General features: G+C 38.1%; 3 protein-coding genes across 10 annotated transcripts in view; 1 reads left to right on the top strand and 2 right to left on the bottom strand.

Moving 5' to 3' along the window:
* LOC129791778 (pre-mRNA-processing-splicing factor 8) overlaps positions 1-4093 on the bottom strand; it is a 32550-nt gene extending 28457 nt beyond the window's left edge. For all 7 annotated transcript variants that reach the window (XM_055830215.1, XM_055830216.1, XM_055830217.1 and 4 more), the window contains exons 1-2: positions 3955-4093; positions 36-865 (exon numbers count right to left, since the gene is read on the bottom strand). In XM_055830215.1, the coding sequence (XP_055686190.1) occupies positions 36-835 (800 nt within the window). In that variant the 5' untranslated portion in view covers positions 836-865; positions 3955-4093. The remainder of the gene's footprint in view (positions 1-35; positions 866-3954) is intronic.
* Positions 4094-4106: 13 nt separating this feature from the next.
* LOC129791818 (uncharacterized) lies at positions 4107-10259 on the top strand. Of its 2 annotated transcripts, none has more exons than XM_055830359.1 (7): positions 4107-4298; positions 4433-4521; positions 4606-5418; positions 5502-6631; positions 8149-8235; positions 9551-9721; positions 9796-10259. In XM_055830359.1, the coding sequence occupies exons 1-7, from the start codon at positions 4252-4254 to the stop codon at positions 10018-10020; spliced, it is 2562 nt and encodes an 853-aa protein (XP_055686334.1). In that variant the 5' UTR covers positions 4107-4251; the 3' UTR covers positions 10021-10259. The 2 variants fall into 2 exon arrangements, with proteins under 2 accessions (XP_055686334.1, XP_055686333.1); XM_055830358.1 differs by having other exon boundaries at positions 4123-4298; positions 8146-8235.
* Positions 10260-10323: 64 nt separating this feature from the next.
* On the bottom strand, positions 10324-11354 carry LOC129791953 (peroxisome biogenesis factor 2). The gene is made up of 2 exons (XM_055830635.1): positions 11243-11354; positions 10324-11187 (listed from the first exon to the last, which is right to left on the bottom strand). Exons 1-2 carry the CDS (start codon positions 11273-11275, stop codon positions 10390-10392), a joined length of 831 nt encoding a protein of 276 aa, XP_055686610.1. The 5' UTR covers positions 11276-11354; the 3' UTR covers positions 10324-10389.
* Between the last annotated feature and the right edge of the window lie 8898 nt (positions 11355-20252).

Here is a 20252-nt window from a genome sequence, read left to right as displayed (position 1 = left end):
GACGGTGAAAGTTCCAAAGAAAACTTGCAACTTACTGCGTCCCCAGGAGAGCTTTGTGATCGTAGAACCAATTGTGGACACTCCCATCTTCATCTTGATCCAATTCAATTTGAATTGCCTCCAATGGCTCCACATCCAGCACATTGTCCGCATAATCAAGCGGAGGTTCTTCATCGTCAAACGGTGGGAAGCGCATTCGTTTGAAATGTCGCCTGTCGCGCTTCTCACGCCTCATCATGATCCACATTGTTCCCCATTGAGCAATGTAAACTGGCTCAATCACCCACGGAATCTCATTGACGAACGTTATGGCCCCCGTGATGTGATACAGCACCGGAACATCTCGTATCTGTTCCCATGGCATTGGCATATTCTCCAGGAGCTTCATCACAGCATGCGGCATGTACTTCAGTGCTCCCAGGTAGACACGCTTATCATGCCGATACTTCCTACTTGTCATATCTCCGTGATCTCGAATGATTTTGCGAATATGCTCCGGCGGCATATCCTCCTTTTGTGCATCCACAAAGCCAAATTTTCGCTTCTCGGCAAATCTCTTCGACTGCAATTGCTGCCATTTCTGTGACTTCTCCTGCAGCTTCTCCTCCGTCATCACGTCCAGCTTCTGTGGTGGCGGAACTGCAATTTTCGGCGGTAGCGCTCCCGGCGGAGTGATCCCTGCGGGCGCTTGAGGGGGCATTTGTCCCGGTGGTGGAATTTGTTGTGCACTGAAAGCCTGCTGCTGTGCATGAAGACCAGCTGCAAAGGCCTGTTGTTGTGCCATCAGCTGAGCCGCCCAGGAATTGGGCGGAATCATATATGGCGGAATAGCCATCTCTCAGAGGGAGGCTTTTGTGATGCAAAACTGCAATAAGGAGAGACAAAACTATGAGGAGTTCGCTCACTTGGTCTCTTTGAAATCATTAAAATGTTGGAATTCAAAGGAATAGGAAGAAAATGAGGAATCCACATTGTTGTAACAGAAAAGGGACAAAACGCAGTCACAAAGAAATAAAAGAATTCAATTCAAAATAAGGAAAATCACAAAATAGGGTGAGAACTGCACTGTTGCACGCAGAAAAAGCAGTGAAGTGTGCGTACACCATCGACACTCAAGCTCAACTGAATCATCCTTTCTCCCTTTTAATTTAATACATACACTACCCTTAAAAAGTTTCCGGGCAAGGCAAAAATGGGATATTTTTGAAGGCAAAATTCAAATGGCTGTCTCTTCGGCTGTGGTCAACTGATTTTCAAAGATCTACCAGTTTTAGAAAGGTACATTTCTCACCTTTCTAAAACTGGTAAATTTTTGAAAATCGGTTGACCACACCTGGAGATATAGCCATTTGAATTTTGCCTTAAAAAATATAGGGGAAACTGGGGTAATTCGGTGAATTTTTGGGAGATAATTTTTCCTGAGTTCCATGGAAATATTTGAGATTTCCCATGACAACTATCTTATAGCAAATTTTCCGGGCTACAACTTTGTCTCAGACGATTTCTCTCTATCTCAACGGGAAAATGCTTTTTCAGGCCATTTTCCAAACCCTTCCACATTTGCATGTTCCAAAAATCTTGGGGTAAAATGGTGAATGATTTTCAAATGCGTTTTTCTTTGAAAATCCATGTCTGAGAGGTTATTGATTTGCTCTGGGATAAACATACCTGTTTCGATTGAGAGATTTCACTCCGTATCGTAATGATTATTCACTTTTTAGTCCTATAAAATTGATAAAACACAAATTTTGTCGAAAAGCACTTCCATTTGTTTGTTTTCTACAACTTCCCGTCAGATCTGTGTGCAACAAAAACCCAGCGGACAAGGAATTTCATACTCGTAGCTACTTTGGTAGCAAAATCAATATAATAATTCATTTAACAAGGAGAAATTTTTTAAGAAAAATTACGAAAAAAACATTATTTCGAGTTAATTAATTGTTTATATTACCTAATCTACCTAATACATATTATCTGTGAAGAATTGAATGGAATAAAAACATTGATTTTGTAGGGCGAAAATTTTGGACGATTATTCCATTACGCGTCAATAGTAAAATAGATTGTAGAGAGAGAAAACACTATATGAGTGGAAGGAGGCAAATTTTTCACCATTTTACCCCAAAAAATATTCACCGTCTTGCCCCAAGTGCTACCTTTTAGTGAAAACTTCATAATAGAAAACTCGGAAAATTTGTGGGAAAAATCAGAATAGGTTTGTGTTCAGCAATAATTGCTTTACTGAAAAAATGCATTTTCATAATTTATTACACAGAATAAGATGGTAAGAATTGAAATATGGTAAGGTGGTAAAAGTAACTTTAGACATCGGAAAATTATTTTCCTCAATAAAATCCAAAGTATTCGTTCTACATGACTAAAGCTTTCTGGGATTATTAAGAGGTGTAAGAAGCACCTGTTAACTGAATACGAATGATTAGGACAAAGTATTTCATGAGATATTGAATTTAATTTTTTTCCCGATTCACCATTTTACCCCAGTTACCCCTACCATTTTAGCCTTGCCCTGTAAAATTTTCGCGGGTAGTGTAAGTCCAATAGATTTTATTCTATAACGATTTTAACACTCGGAGGACCCAACATTTAGCACAATGCGGAGGACAAAATTGGTACTAAGTACCAGCTGATAAAATGTGCTGAATAATTCGAATAATTAATTATTAATTAGTTTATTGATACGCCGAAAGCTTTGGGAAAAGATTTGTTTCTTTTAGACCCGCACCCAATTTATTGACCCCCGGAAGGAGAATTAATCCCTCCGAAAGGAGAAAAATACTCTTACAAAAAACATTTATTAATATCGATTTAATTATAAAGAAGACAGAGATTTCAATATCGAAAATTTTAACGATTTTTCTGATAATTGTTCAATCTGTTCGTAAGTTAATTTTGTTCTAGGGAGAGTTTTAACCCCCAATCCCCCCCCTCGCTACGCCCCTATTGAACGAGGATCGAAAGTTTCAGTAATTCTCGATCTCTTTCAAGCATTTCTGCACCTAATTACTAAATATTTAATCGAGAAAATCGTCTTTGAAAAAAATGGCGTAGAATCGATGCAAAATTGCCAATTTCAACGACTTTTTTAGCTACAATTTTGCATAAATTCATTATTTCCTCTAAATCATCTTTTTTGGCAATAAAATAAGTCTACATTAATGACTTTCACAGGGGAAAAGCGAAAAAGAGCGCTTCATTTGGAAAATATGGGGAAACATAACCTCAAAATCATGGAATTTTGATTGGTAATTAGTATCAATTTTGTCCCCCTGCGTTGAATTCTGATTTTGACCACAATTTTCTTCCACAGAAAAGACTTTTCTCGAGATTTTCTTTCTGCTATCTATAAGTAATTAAAATTCCCTACACATAGATGCTAAATTCACCGATATAAGTCCAATAGATTTTATTCTGTGACGATTTTAACATTAAAATTGGCAGCAAGTACCAATTTCGTCCTCCAAGTGTTAACTGTAGCGAAGGGTTATTGTCAGATAAATATTTTTCGAAAGTTTTTGTTTATTTAATTTCCGAGAATCTCCAAAGAGACAAATAAGCAAATTCAAGAGTGAACGAAGAATGTTTTTGTAAACATTCTATTCATTTTTGCTGATTATGCTGATCTTTCTCGGATAAGTTATTCCCGAGTATTCTGGACAAGCCAAGCCGGGCGCCATTTTCTTATGCCGAAATTTTCCATCAATTCCTTCGCATTTTCCGATGAAAATACTTCATCAATTAAATTAAAAACAATTAGAGGGGTTTAGTGGAAGATCAATTTATCCTTTTGTTGTTAAATTTTTAAGGAAATCCTTGAAAATATTGGAGATTTGGTAAACGTTTATGTTGCCGAAGGAGCCGCCCAACGTGGCTCAATATTTATCTCAATTTCCACGAGAATTTATTTACTTTTCGGGAAAATAATATTTGACTCACCTTTTAGAATATCAATTCACTCGTTTGCTTCACAAAAACCACATTAATTCACAAGTTTATTTAGTAAAAATTTAATTTTTCTCACAACGCACTTCTAAGCAACGTAGTCCAGCTGTCAAGTCAAGATTGATGGAAGAATATTCTGCTAAACGTAGCAAGCGCCACGGTGCGAGTGTTCTTGAAAGGTAGTTTGACGTTTTGTGTGGTCTGCCAAATTTTTCTCTGGTTCTAAGCGGAATTGTGGAGTTTTCCTGACGAATTTCCATGTAAATGTGATTGAAAGGTGTGGCAGGAATCATGGATATTCTGGATCTCGATGAGATCCTCAAGGATGATTCATTTTGGTGAGTATTCGCGGATGAGGAAATGCAACGGAAGTTACCTATATTATTGCCAGACATCTCGTCTGTCTGTGAGATGCTCTGCTGGCAAATGGGTGGGAGATGTTCTCACGCTTCTCTTGTGTACCTCTCCACAGCAACCTCTCGGCTGACCAGAAGATGGATGAATCCATAACGAGTATTTTGCAGCAATGGAAACAAAGTGAAATGACTCAGGGGACAAAAGGTAGGGAAAAAGTGGAAGGAGGGCTGTTTGTTGGGGGGGTGTTCAGGAAGGGTTAATGATGATTCTGTTTGCTGCTGAATTTAGGGACCAAACTCGTGGATACGAGAACATTCACACGCCCCAAGAAACGTGGAATGCTTGAGAATGATCATGAAGGGGCACATCATTCGGGAGTTAATCTCCAGGTGGGAGGACTCGTGACCAGTATGCGGAGGAGTTTGATTGGCGAAACATCCCCACCGAGCTCCTTTTGCTCCTCCGTGGACTCAATGAATGAAGAGATGCTGAATAGCTTGATAAATAGTGGGGATTTCAACAATGTCAGCTTCTTCATGGAAAACATGGAGGATTCCACAAATATCAACTTTAACGGCTACAGCCTTGAGGATGCGATTAAGGACCGACACTTCCTGGAGACACTCACATCGTGTGAGGATCAGTCATTGTCCAAGGATGCCAGCATTTCACGTACGGACGATCACGTTGTGTCGGCTGAATCATCAGACAGCAATCCCCTCATTGATGTCACAATGAGGCTAAATCCCAACTTTGAAGGCACCTTCGTGACCAAGGACACCACGTTTAACATCTCCAATGAAATCTGTGGCCCCACTCCGACGGGAAATGAGACGTACAACCTCATGGGGAACACCACAATTGAAATTTCCCCAGTGAGGAGTCACGAAAAGGACGTCGTTCAAACAACCTTCAAATGTGACACTCCCAAACGCAACACCACCTTTGGGATCCTTCCGGAAAAGGAAACATCAATGGGGGCGACTTTTTTGGGGGAGAATCATATCAATCAGACGTACATTGAGCTGAAGAATGGCAGTGAACCCCTCAAGACTGACCAGCCGGAGAAGGTCGATAAGAAGACTCCGGATTCCTCAGAATGTGAGTACAAAATTCCAACACAGTGATGGTCATAAAAAGTGATCCATTGTTTCGCTTAAACATCCCATTCTTCTTTTCCACAGGGTGCTACCAATCGACTCCGCTGAAATTCTCAAAGAAGGAAACACATCGGAGGATTAATCTTTCACCAATAAAATGTGACCAAAGTGTCATGAATGTGAGTAAAGAGGGGAACTTTGAGAAATTCCTGCAGGAAGCAACAAATCAAGCCTTTACGCCCGACAAAATGATCGAGAAACCTCGATTTGACACAAGTCCGGACGATGAGGTTGTTGAGCTACGTCGTCTTCCCATTCCCATTAACTTGCTGCGGGAGGATGAGCGACAATCCTTGAAGAATTTTGAAGAGTACGAGAAGACACTGATGCAGGATGTGGATAGCAATGACAGGGAGTTTGATGATGTTCTCAATAGATTCGCCACACTTGATATTCAGCAGAGCAATGAGAAGATGCGCCAGAGTTTGGATAGTATCAAGAAACGGCATTCACTTGTGAATTTGGAGAAGCAGCAGCAGGAGGAGGTGGCAAAGCTCGAGGATGGTCGCTTCGTGGACAGCAATAAACTGTCTGAGTCGATGGGGAAGAGTCGAAGACTTTTGAGTCGTCGAAGTCGCATTTACGATGACGTTAGTAATTCCCTCAATCACACGCAGGACACTGAAAGCGTCCCCGAGGAACAGAAGCAACCCGATGTGGGCGCAGAGTCCGAGAGAACCCCAACAAAGGGGAATAGGGATCGTTTCAAGACCATTCGCATTATACGACCTCTCGACCAGAATAGTCCTCGACTTCCCGATGCTGGTGATACAACGGTGGTCATTGAACCACCTGAACCCGCAGTGGAACCAGAAGAGCAACCACGGCATGTGGAACTTGAGCGCAATCAGACGTTCAAGAAGCCCGCCCCCACGCGGAATCTTCCACGGCCGCGCTACTTCAAGAGTGCCCTAGCAAAGCCGATTTCACAGCAGAAATTTAACTCAGCAGATGATTTGCTGGACTCGGAGGAGCCCCAAATGCGCAACATCTCACAACAACCCCTCAAGAGTCCCATGGGTACCAAATCAAAGTCAATCCACAACCTCCTGTCCGGACAGAGATCTCTCGCATCGATGGAAAAGCTGAATCATCCCTATCAATGTGATTTTAAATCAAGCGCAGAAGCACTGCACAAGACTCAATCGAATAGTGTAAGTAAACACTGTCAATTTATTTTTATTATTCTTTTGCATATTCAAAGAGCAAAAAACAGGCCATTTGGTGGGCGGTGGAGTGGAGTAAAAGCGATAATTTCGCCAATGACGCACCTTCGGGGACAAAAAAAAAGCTGTTTTATGATTCAATTCGCAATTGGTTTGTGATAAAATCTGAGTTAATCGCGATGGGAAAGAATAGATTGAAGATTTTTTTTATTTTGTTAAAAGCTCTATGAGTTTGTCAAATAATCCCGCCCCCATTTTTTGCCACACATGATTTTTTATAAGATTGAACAGACGGAGGTGAATTTTTGTTGACGTTTTCGCGAAGAGCATTTTTTGACACTTGGGAGAGGATTTTTTGCGCCAACATAACAAACAACAACAACAACAACACACATAGCCATTTGTCCCATTACTGGGGTTGGCTTCTCACACACAAAATTTTTGGCTTTGATTTTTTAATGACCGGCTGCCGACCTGACGTCAACCTCAGAGAGGCATTTTTGTTGCATTGTGACTTTGTGTTAGGAATATTCCTCATTCATAAGTTTTTATCACGCAACGGTGCAGAGCAGTCAATATCAGTTCAAGAGTTGCCTCTCGTTGTAATATTGCACTGGTGGGAACGAGTGGGGGCCTTCCTGACCGAATGAGATCTTTTTTCATATCTGCATTACAGCCAATCGAACACCACCGAGCCTCGAACCCGCCGACCCTCCCAGGGACAGAGCAAACGGACACTGGGACCGTCTGCTTTGCCACTGCTCTACTGGGCGCCAACATAACCTCAAAGCAAATTTTTTTGTGCAAAAAAAGTGAGAAATATGGGAAAAATGCATTGCAGTGCCCCCGGGGGCTTCCCTCATGCTCCTAATGCATTTTTTAGGCGAAAATTAGCACAATTCTGTTTTTTTTTGTCACGACATGTGCATTGAGGTTATGTTAGGTGGAGGATTTTCCCGGCAAAAATACTCCAAGTGTCAAAAAATCCACTAAATGTCAAAAAAAATACTCCTCCAAGTGTAAATAAATGCTCGAGTATTTTTTGACTCTAGGAGGAGGGTTGAAACTTGGAGCATTTTTTTACACTTGGAGGATTTTTGACACTTGGCGTAGTATATTTGCCCGGGGAAATTCTCCATCTAACATAACCTCAATTCACATTTTCTGACAAAAAAATTAAAATTGTGCAAATTTTCGCTTGGAAAATGCATTAAGAGCATGAGGGAAACCTTCCGGCGCACTGCAATGTATTTTTCCTATATTTCTAATTTTTTTTTCCATAAAAAAATTGGTTTTGAGGTTATGTTGGCGCGAAAAATCCTCCCCCAAGTGTCAAAAAATGCTCCTCGCGAAGACGTCAATCAAGATTCCCCTCCGTCTGTTCAGAGCCATTATGGTGGATTTTGGTTGCATTTTCTTGACCATCACTGTTTTGTTTCAGGAAAACTAAAACAATTTTTTTTTATTAATCAATTTCTAAATTTTTTTCTCTGTATTTTCAGAAGTTATCCTTAGCGCCTTCCTCGAAATTTGGTAAATCCAATCAATCGCTGGCACGACCCAGTTCCAGAGCACCGGATGTCGAACGTCCTGTAAGTAACATAAAATTTCATTTTTATTTATTCTTTTATTTCCGGAAATTCTTCCACAAAATTTAAAGTTTAAATTCCAAACATAAAAGTTTACATATAAAAATCGGAAGAGACGTCTAGCGTTGATTCTGTATAAGAAAGAAAGAATTCTTACACCGTTGGTCCGATCGCGATAAAATTTGGCACAGAGGATCCTTGTATCAGGAGACTGCCTCCAACGCCATTCATTTCCCCCTCAAAGCCCCCCTTCGTAGCGCCCCCATACAAATTTCATTCTTTTTTGACTACTTTTTGAATTTAGCGCCCTTTTTGGTACATTTTGTTGAAGAGAAAATGAAATGGATGCATTTCACCGCTATCCGTCTCCCTCACCCTTTCAGTTTTTCGCTATTTTCTCACGTTTTTCACCGAATTTTCCGGGGAAATTGTGTTTTTTGTAACCAGGAAAGAAATTTTGAATTTTTGGCATCAAAAATTCCAAAAGTCACAAAAATCCAAACCGTCAAAAATTTCGAATTTTTAATTTCAACCGTCAAAATTTCTGCGAGCCCCAAATTCCGCACAGAGGGGCTCTCTAGGGCCGCAGGAGCAACCGTAGGTGCCCCAGGACCCCCAAAAATGTGTTTTATGCCCTAAAATTTGGGGAAAAAAACAAGAAAATCCCATTTTTGGAAAATTAAAAGAAAAAAAGTTCGTTAAAGTTCAAAGGATACCAAATTATGTAGGCAGATTATGAGTACAATATGGGACGTTGAATGTTCCTGGTGCTCTTTGTGGGACATCCGAATAACTTATAACCTCAAAAATATACGTCAAACCAAAGAAAATATTTTTTGCGATTTTCCCCAAAAGTTTTTATTGTTTTTGTGTGCAAATTATTGATTGATTAAGAGTGGAAAATGGATGAGGAGCTCGTACTTTGCCCATACAACAGGACTCACCTTATTTCACCGCTGAGAATGCCTCAGCATTTGCTGAAATGCAAGAGAAGCCATCCGGATGTGCATCTTGTGGCGTGCGACTACAATGCGTTGCATTTGGTGAAGCCGGAAGCACTGAATGCTCACTACGAGACATGCATTGATTTCAAGAGGAAAATTAAGAAGGATGGAAATGATCAATTTCTCGAGAATAGTCGCACATTACGAGCTGATTTAGCATAAAAGTTTATTTTTTAATTTTTTGTTTAGTTTAAGCGTAAAAGTTTTCCTTTTTCTCCGGACGCGGGCATAGAGAGACAAAGTATTATTAGAGAGTGAAGATGGGCATTGAAGGGTTGAGAATTAACGGGGGTTTTCTTTAATGATTTTTGCAGAAAATCGACACGAAAGCATTTATGGGAAACAACCCTCCTAGCAGTATTGGCACAGCGACCATGAGGAACAATACGAAAAAATTAGGACTCATTAGACCGTCTTCCGGATACTACAGCTACTCTGTGAGACGAAATGATTCAGATACAGAATCCGGGAGATACTCACCACAAGTATGAGAGGATTGTGTGAAAGGCTTTCAGGATTTTCGAGAAAAAAATTAATTTTCTTTCCGTTTTTTTTGCAGAGTCTATCTTCGAGTGCCAGCTCTAATGTGTCGGAAGTGCCTCAGAATCAAGATGCAACGTTTGATTCACATCAGACGTACAATTCCCTGCAGCCAGACATTGCAAAACGTCCCGGAAGCGTCATATCAAAAGTGCCTCGGCCAACGGGATTGCGTCTTCCGTCGAATTTCCGTTCAGGCGGAACTTCTGCACTTCCACGTTCAACTGGCATCCCAAGGAGGTAAATGAAAAGAAACCACACAAAATATCATCTTAATCAACAAATTGTACGTCATGGTCAACATAGTGCCCAAGGATATTAATAACCATTCTCTCTATGCCTTAATAATCACTTAAAATTCAAGCAGAACTTTCATTTTTCTTTTTGAACGATATACAATAAAATACTTGAGTTTTCTATTATTATACAAATTTGTACGCCAATCGAGAGAATTTCTCACATAAATAGAGACTGTAGAAAATACTTTATTGATGATTTTATGTCCAAAATGAGCTGGAGAGGAAAAGGGGAATTAATTACGTTAGCATTCTCTGATAAAAATCTTTAATATTTCAACAATTTATCACAAAAATTACAACCCTAAATCCCGGAATTAGCGCACGAATCCGCTGACTTTGTCAAATTGCATCCCATTTGAACCACACAGGGTACATTTAAAGTCCGGATCAGCATCGAGATTTCCCCGTAGGCAGTAGTAGCAGTAAATGTGACAACATGAAGTGATTTCCTGCGGAAGTGTTGGACGTTCATTGCAGAAGACACAGAGAGTTTTGTCTGAAAGCTTCATTTTCTCACGATTTATCGTTGTTTTTTCGCCAAAAACTCCCTGAAGGCGTCTCTTTAGCTTGTGGTAGTTGATAAAAGGTAAAATATTGCCAATGAATTCGATAAATCCCGCCCAGAGAAGTTCACGGGTCATGTGGAAGTATCCAATAGTCCGTTGATGTTTCCCAGCTGCATCCGCATATTCCAATCCCAGTAAAAAGTCCACAAGGGTGGGACTTCGGCCAGTCTTCAGGAAGTGCATCATATTCAGGAGGTAGAGAACATTGAGGGTTGTTTGTGTGACGGACAAGGATTTTTGGAGCATTTCGCTATTTGTGTACTTGTACACAATCCTATCTCTCAGGTATTTGGGTGCAACGGCAAAGAGGAAATGGAGAATGAGCTTCCAGCTCCTCAGTTGCTCGTCATTGTAGCGCAGGAAGAGCATTTGTTGGCCAAAAGAAGCTTTTTCTTTGTAAACCGAAAATCGCCATAGGAGTGTGCGGAGCAGGAGATCCAATTCCGGATGGAATTTAGTGAAGATTTTCGGGGAAATATCCAAAATTTTAGACAAACTATCCGCAAAGATTTTCCTAATCCCGTCATCAAGTTGTACAGCATCTAGCTGGAATGATTAACAATTTAGCAAATAATTTTAAGTATAGGTCAAAATAAATTACTTGATTAACACGAAGTAAATATTTAGAATTCATTGTTGATAAGAAAATTCACAAAATTAAAATTTTTATCAAAGTCTTCGTTGCTTCGGCACGCTTCTCTTATTTGTTGTCTATGCAAGCAAGAATTGGTGATTCAACGGACGATTCTATTATTGCCTACATTTTGGGGATTGAATATTTTTCAAAATAATGTCCGTTATAAGGAAATCAAAGGTACATTTTATTTCCTTTTTAAAGTGAATAATATTTGAATATGAATAGTGCCACATTAGTACGCTAAAATCCTGTATAATACTTAAAGATTGATTTTTTTTACACCTGATGTAAAGAAACAATACCTAGAAAAAATATAGAAAAAATTGTCCCAGCTGGTTTTTAATATTATACATACAATAAAATGAAATTTTAATAGAGATGTTAGAAAAAAATAATTACAGTTGTTAGGCTTCTTTGCAGCTTTGATTTGAGTCTTATTTGATTAAAATCGGTTAAGCCATTCTCCAGTTGAATTAAAGAAATAACTTTTGTGGCGCCCTGAATAGGGGGCTGTGGTCAACTCCCCCAGTAACCTCCACCCTCGTTTCACGTTTATCTAACAGAACACTTTGAGCTTGCAGCCATATCCGCACAAGGCTGAACTCCGACTAACTCTCTCTACCACTCATGAGCACTCTTTGCTATTCTCTCATCTAATTACTCTCTCAGTGCTCTCCTACATTCTCTTGTGGATTCTCATATTCTCTCTCGCCTATTTGAGGGTTTGTAACCTAGAGGCAGAAGCCGTTGCCGAGGGAAGGGCAGCCGTTACAGTTACCGCCAATCTAAGGGTACTACTCACTCTATGAGCTAGGTTAATATTCGCTGAATAGTGAGTCGGGTGCTACACTTTAGAATGGCTTATTGACTAAACGGCCTAACCGATTTTCAAGTAATTTACAGGAAAAATTAGTTTATCAATCCCTCTAAAATACATGCGAAAAAAAAGAGATTATTCTAACAACCAAGGGGAATTTATTTTGCGAATATTTTGGTTTTTTAATCGAATCATCTGAATATTTCCGAGGATCTTTTGCTAAAAACCGAACAACTCAAAACCGTAAAAAAATCTAAAAACGTATTTAGGACTTTTTGGTTTTGTTTAGTCTTTTTTTAGGGTTCAATTTACTACTTTTCTGTTGGAATTTATTCATTTTTAAGACTTTAATTAATCTTAAAGTTTAAGACTGAAAACTAAATATTTTTCGGCTTCAATTTAGTCTTTTTATAATTGAAATTACTACTTTTTGGCTTTAAATTAGAATTCATCAGTTTTAGCATATTTAGGCTTAGACTTATGTAATATTTGAATTTCCTTGGTGAATAATCCGAATATTTTCGAAGAATCGAATAATTTTGTCCAGATAAACCCCCCCTTGCTTACAACTTTCTTCTCCGAAAATATAAGTAAGATTTAAGGAAAGGTTTTAGCTTAAAATGTTTCGGTTAAACCGGTTAAACGTATTGTATGTAGGTACAATTTCTACGCATAAATTCTATCGGTATGCGCATAATAACAATCTCAAAGAAATTATAGAGTGAAATAATTACATACAAGATACTTCCGAGAGGATGTTATATGTAGTGAGTCTTCCTTCCTGCTGCCGTGATCTAAGGCGGGAAAATAAATGGCATGGCGTCACATTTTCCCCACCAATTGCGCCAAAGTCGTGTCTCACATTGCTTTCCGGTGTGTATTTAGCCAAATTGGAAATCTTTCACTTAACCCTCCGCATTTGTAGACAGGATTTATTTGTATTCATTAAAATTTCATCACAATACCAAAAGAGCGAGAGGCTGTGTGAAGACATGAATGGTTTTGTGGGTGGGTGGGTGTGTGATAGGGGTGATGGGGATAGGGCGGATATAGGACGAATATAAGTAGTTAGAGAGAACATGTACATATAGAGAGAGAACCGGAGTGTGTATTAAAAGTAAATTTATTAGTAATATACCGTCTACTAAAGAGAACTTGGGGGGGAAGGGGTGATGTAGAATTGATTTTGTGTACGGGGGTGGTTTAAGAGACTTCATAACTGCTCTGGGAAATTCCAACAATACTCCTCACAAGTTGGCTCGAGTTTTCCTCTACTAAACATACATATATAGTACATATAGTATAGCGACATGATTCCAAAAAGGGGGAAGCTGCATATTTACAATTGCCAAACTCCTCGTTTCCTCAGCAACTGTCCCAAAAACATCCCCTTTCTGCGTGAATTTCTCGCCTCACACACCACCCCCACATCCTCGCTGCCTGGGCTCAAGAGAGATAGATACTAATTTTCGACAATTTCAAGGGGAGTGTGTATTCCAATATTTTTATTTGTTTTTTCCAGCAACTTTGCATGAGGAGGCAATTTCCTGTTTCACCATCAAATTGCCAACTTCCGTATCTTCTTTTTCTCTTCTCCCCTATTTCAGGCATCGTCTTCTCTCCATCCTGGCACATTATATAGCTACGAGCTATTTATTGGATGATGCTTTTTATTAGCCTCTGACACTTTACAGCAAGCGACTTTTATATGCGTTTTTGATGCCCATAAAACATTTTCATCAAATTAAGTGCATAGGTGGAAAAGTGTTTGATATACTTTACTTGTTGTGTATATTATGGAATTTATGGTGCGTTAAGGAATCCATTTTGCAGGACATTTTAATGTCACAACGTGAGATAACAAAAATGAGCTTTTATGCTCGTTTTTATGAATTTTATACTTTTACAATTGAGTGAGAATTTAATTGCTTCTCCAATGAGTCTTCTGAAGCTCAAGTATTCAATGTATTTTTATGATTCTTATTCTCAAAAATAGATAATAAAAAGCAAAAAGATTACTTTACTAGTCAACCCGAGCCCCCAATCACGTGTGAGCAAACTCCATTTTAAGCTATAAAAGGAGGGCGTATATTAATAGGGGGGATGAATAATACGGTACCCAGAAAAAAATTTTAAAATAAAAAAATCCCGTTATCTGACCCTTCAGCAGGTAGAAAATGGGAAAAAATCAATTTTTCTGTGGGGGCGCTATAAAGGGGGGAGGGGGCGGAATCCCATATAGAGCTTGCAACTCGTCTTGACCCCCTCTACCCCCATACCAAATTTCATCAAGATCGGCCCAGCGGTTTAGGAGGAGTTCATGTGCCACAAACAGACAAACTTTTCAGCTTTATATATTAAGAAGATTGTTTGTAAGTCTTTTGGAGATTTTTTATTATTGTGTACCTATAATTCACCTGTAAAGGCAGGTATGTAAAATGATTAGAATGTTACCCTTGATGACAACACAGAATCTCTTAGAGTTCTTACAGCCTTTATCTCTCTATTCAACGTACCTACCTAGAATGGCAGGTATACGTTTTAATCAATGAGATGCCAATGATGACACAAAAACAATTCAAAGAGAATCCTTGTCTTTTCCTCGCTCTGACATACCTAGAACGACAGGATGTAAAAATGTAAGAGCCTTTTTCGGTTCGGAGCCCTTTGGGATGTAGATTTCTCTCCCGGGGCTGTATTCTCTAAAAGTGAAATTCTCTCGTGATAAACTCTCGCAGCGAAAAAGTGAGGAAAACTTTACGTGGCTTAATCCTTTAAGAAAAATAATGCATCCGTGATAAACTCCCGTAAGATTTTCCCGGTTTTCACGTTTCTTTTAAAGCGCTAAAGCCTTCAGGAGTTTCATTTCATTTTCATTTCATTTAAACTTTATTCATCTCAGTTACACTTGTCTTATCTTCATGCGCCCGGGCGTCTTAGCGTTGACGACCAACCTCCAGAGCAAAACCAAGGAAAAGCTCCTTCTCAGGTTGTATAAGCCAGGGTAACAAATTCGGGGTTGAATAGTTAGTTATAAGATAAGACTACATGACTGAAAGGTTTTCACGTTTCTTAGAGAGAGATAAAAGCCAAATTGAAAGTTGCGCCTTTTTTTCTTCTATTTCGGAACCACTCCTTCATTCTTATTGCAAGAAATTGAACTTGAAATTTTAATCATTACTCTGGTAATTTACCGAATTCTCAAGAAGCAATGCTAATAGATGTTCTTATATGCTTGAGATTTTTTCCTGAACAATTATTTTTCACCAAATTGTTTCCTCAAATCAGAGTTTCTACAGTTTTGCATAAATGTTAGTGCAAATTGCGAATTTCTTCCTTTAATCAAAAATTGAATATTATTGCTAAGAAACTATAATTGAAATTTAATTTCTGGGAAAAGGGGGAAAAATAACTTTTCTGTACTTGTACTCCCCCATTTTTTTTTTAAAGTAAATTACGTGACTTAGAGACTACACGGGAGAACCATTAAAGTCTTAACATTATTCTATTATTTGTAAAACATGAACCCCTTTATGCTCCCATTGAAGGTTATAAAAATAATTTATCATATTTAATTAATAATTTTGATGAATCGCAGACGAAATGTGAGCATCCCCACAGAATCCCTTTTATGTCGCGCGCATCACATTAATTACCGCCGCTAAATTGCGAGAATTATGGTGTGTTCTATGGGGGTGTTGTATGTGGTATTCCCGTTTGGAATATATAAATAAGCACACCCCGCCTAATTACTAACCTAGGCCTACAGTTGTGGGCGCCCCGAGGATACCCATGAAGATGAAATCGAAATTGATATTGTGGCAGCATATTTGGATGAGAATGGCGGCAAAAGTTCTTCAAGCGGCCGGAAATTACATGATCCCCCCATCCCCCACACAATGTACCACACCACCACCCTTGTCTCCAAAAGCGACAGCAATGTGTCAGGAGCAGACACAGCACATTGATTTTGTCACCATTTCCACTTAGATCCTTTGTATGCTCCCGGCTCATGGGTATATATGGATGGAGTGACTGAATGGCTGATAGCGCTACGGGGACTCCCGCAATTCCCATTCAAACACACAAATGTGTATAGCCCCCAAAATAAGCGTCTGAGTGGGTGGGGGGTGGCGGGTGAGGTTCCTTCTGTAAAAACATACATTTCCGTATCCAAACAGCATTTTTGCCGGTGCTTAATCAAAATTTCATTGTTCATAGAATTCCGCCGAGATTAAATTCCCCCTGTACGCATCCTTCCGGCAGAGTCTCCTCCAGCAGAGGTAAAGAGACACTCTCCTCTTGAGGAGGAAACCCTCCTTCCTCCCAGAACATTTTCCCAACTTGTTTCTATGACAATTTCCCTTCCTTTTTTTTGTGCACAAAAAAGGATCCTCCGGGGTGTACCCATGACAATACATGTGGAAATTCTTTTACGTGAATTTCCATGATAAAACACCCCCTCGCTCCTTTACCACCCACCCATTTGATTGTGCTATATTATGTTAAGTTGAATTGCCGCCCTTTAAATTTCAATCTCTCACCATGAGCTGGTGGCAAAGTCACACTTCCTCGCTACAACTGCCACAGCATATTCCCCTATATCTACCTATGTATATACCTACCCCAAAGCATTGCTGTGCAAGCAAAGTGATAACGAAATGCACGCCCAGATGCCGAAAAAGAGGTTGGCAAAATTGCAGGATGAGTGACAAGGAAACACAGAATTGCGATTATATTGTAACAAAAACGACTTTTCCCCAAATGATTTCCATTTTGATGAATTTCAATTACCATTTTATATTATGCATTATACATTCTCATCCCCCAGAGGGAACATGTAGCCCTTTTAAAATAAAAGGGAGTGGCTCGCAGTATTTCATTCACAGAGGAAAAATTATAATATTTTCTCATTGATTGATTTATGTGGCCCCTGTGTGACCTACGGGTTTTTTTTTACATAGAAGGTTTACTTAAAAGAGAAAACCTCCCATGTCCTGTCGACAGGGAGGATGTTTTTATTTGCTTAAATTGGTATTAAATTGTTGCCAAGTAGAGGATAAAACCCAGAAGATGTAAAATGCAAATAAGTTGACACATTTTGCAGGACTTTTGGTATAAAGGGGAACACCTAGACTTAAATTTAACTGACAAAAAATTACTTAATAGAAAATTTAAAAGTTTTATTTATTTTTAAAAGTTCTACCATTGTATAACAATTTAATATAGTAATACAATCTCTGAAGGAATGAAAAAATCCAAGAGTTCCGTACCTTCCTCTTTTGAGGGGAACGTAGATGGCGCGCGGACTGGTGCAAATTCGGGGGTAAGTGAAATGCAAGGAGGACCTTCCTCCCATTCACAAGATCATTTGCTTTCGAGCGCTCATGGTGATCACTTGAAGGGTCGCATGAGCTGAGCGTTTTTTCTATATGAACTTTTTTCTATATGAACTTTTTTCTATATGGATTTTTTTCTGTATGAACTTTTTTTTTGTACCTACGGTGAGTGGGTTGCAGAAGAGGTGCACAAAAAAGGGCTGAAGGAAGAAAAATGTACACGGAGTTGAGTTCAGATCTTGCAACATTTTTGGTCGTACATGAGTGGGAATGAACAGAAATACATTTTCTTTCCCTTTTGCACAATGAGATCTTCCAAAGTCTTGAAGAACACAAATTTTGTCTTTTCGAGCAAAATTCTGCCTCCAACACGCTAGCTCATTCGAGACGAGCTGATATTGTTACTAATGAATTTAAAATTTGCAATAGAAAACTTTTATTTACTTTTTTTTTTATTTTTTAGAAGTTTTTTCAATCTCTTTTTAAGACAACTTTGAATCAAAAATTTACTTTTAAAGGTTAGTAAAATAATAATTTTGAAAACTCCGTGAAAATATTAGGTAAATTAAAAAAATATATAGGTATCTAATTTTAAAAAATTAAATTCAAAAAATGAAATTGAATTGATTAAAATATAATAATTAATCAATATTTGGCTAGACCAGAATAATAGAAAAATTCTATTTGCGGGTTTAACCCTCCGTATACTATGAGGGGTAGGTGACCAACCCTAGAGCTATATTTCGAATTATTACGCCTTAGTTCTTAGAGATATAGAACCAAGCTTTGAGAAATAAGTTTTTTGGTTATCTTAGAAGATTGTGTAAAAATTTCAGGTCAATCCGACCACCAGAATAAAAGTTATAAGGAAAAAATATAAAAAGAGGGAATTCAAAAATTGTTGTAACAGTCAAAATTCCATTTTCTCTTCACTTTGTCACTATTTGTCTCTTTCTAGAAGATTCTAACCTCAAAAAATTATTGAAAAAAATCATCAAAAAATCCATTGAAAAATTTATTTTTGTGTTCAAAATGGATAAAAGACTTATTAGGGAGTACCAAGGAGTCTATTAAAGCTCATTTGACTGAAAGATTTTGCTTTTTTTGCAAAAAATTCTATGAGGTCAGTCACCTACCCCATTGTAATGCACGTAAGTGTTTTGGTCACAGTACGGAGGGTTAAGGCATTTAAAAAACAAAGTGAACAAAACTTTTTATAATTTTCAGCGATGTTTCAGCATAGTGCTACTTGGAATTTAGGATTTATAATTGTGTTTGAAGTAGTACATCGAGTACATCATATGTTGGAAAGATAGTCAGATTAATATTTTAAGAATAAAAAAAGAATTTTTTTGAGGCTTCCAAAAATACTTTTCGCGTGTTAAGAAAAAAATATTCTTAAATATTTTTCTTTTAGCGCTTTTTAAATCTTTATATTTCTTCATTAACTGCGTAGTGCAGAATACGAAACGGATGAGTGGTTTTTACTAACTTAAAGGGATTTCTCAGTATAATTATTTTAACCTGAACATGTCAATTGGGACGAATTTAGTCGCTAATGTAAACAGTATCGAGTTGCTTGCTTCGCTCCAATTTACCTCGCCTCGCTTCGCGGGGATTAGTTGCAAATTTTAGATAAAAATTTATTGTGGCGGAATATATTAACGAATAGAGATTCAAATCTTTATCTAAAAATTAGGCTATGTACTTGAATGGAGTTTAAAGGGGAATAAGTACGGCCACTCGAAATCGCCTGTTATAAGGAGCCTCTGCACCAAATTTCATCGTGATCGGTCAAACGGTGTAGATTTCTATAGCTGTACAGACACGAAGATTACCAAAAAACAGACCTTTCTTTATTAATAGATAGATAGGTATTTTCTAGCCTTCCATTCGAAAAATGTCATGGATAATAAATTTGTATAATTCTCTATTTTAGTGGTTAGAACTTAGAACACCACGGATTTGTAACGGATTAACAGATGAGAGGTTAGATTTGAGACTGTAATTAATATCTTAGGTGAAAAATCATTTCAAATATCGGAAAATATCATCAACCTAATTTACCCCACCGGTGACTATATTTATCCATCGACTTTCACGAAGAGCAAAAGTGGAAAGATAGGAAATGCTCAAAAAACTCATATTCCCTCGAATGGCCTTAAAAAATTGTAAGACAGAAAATATCGTATTAGATTGACCTATTGAGGACAATATCTTGCCTTAATTTGCCCCAGCCCCAGACGTCAGATCGTGAGCCCCAATTTTTCTAATTTATTTATTATATAAATTTTTCTGTCCGATAATCCATACGATTTCACACTTATAAATCCTAAAGATGCGACAAAAAATATGCCGAAACATCGCTGAAAAGTATAAAAGATTGTGTTTACTTTGTTCGTTAAACCGACAAATAGAATTTATATTACTCTGGTCTAGCCAAATATTGATTAATTATTATATTTCAATCAACTCAATTTTTTTAATTTAAGTTTTTTTTCTTTTATTTTACTAACCTTTAAAAGTAAATTTTTGATTCAAAGTTGTCTTAAAAAGAGATTGAAAAAACTTCTAAAAAATAAAAAAAAAGTAAATAAAAGTTTTCTATTGCAAATTTTAAATTCATTAGTAACAATATCAGCTCGTCTCGAATGAGCTAGCGTGTTGGAGGCAGAATTTTGCTCGAAAAGACAAAATTTGTGTTCTTCAAGACTTTGGAAGATCTCATTGTGCAAAAGGGAAAGAAAATGTATTTCTGTTCATTCCCACTCATGTACGACCAAAAATGTTGCAAGATCTGAACTCAACTCCGTGTACA

The sequence above is a fragment of the Lutzomyia longipalpis genome, chromosome 3 (assembly GCF_024334085.1).
Source record: "Lutzomyia longipalpis isolate SR_M1_2022 chromosome 3, ASM2433408v1".
Classification (NCBI taxonomy): domain Eukaryota; kingdom Metazoa; phylum Arthropoda; class Insecta; order Diptera; family Psychodidae; genus Lutzomyia; species Lutzomyia longipalpis.
The sequence above is the reverse complement of the archived record's forward strand: the minus strand, read 5'-3'. Positions and strand labels throughout refer to the sequence as shown.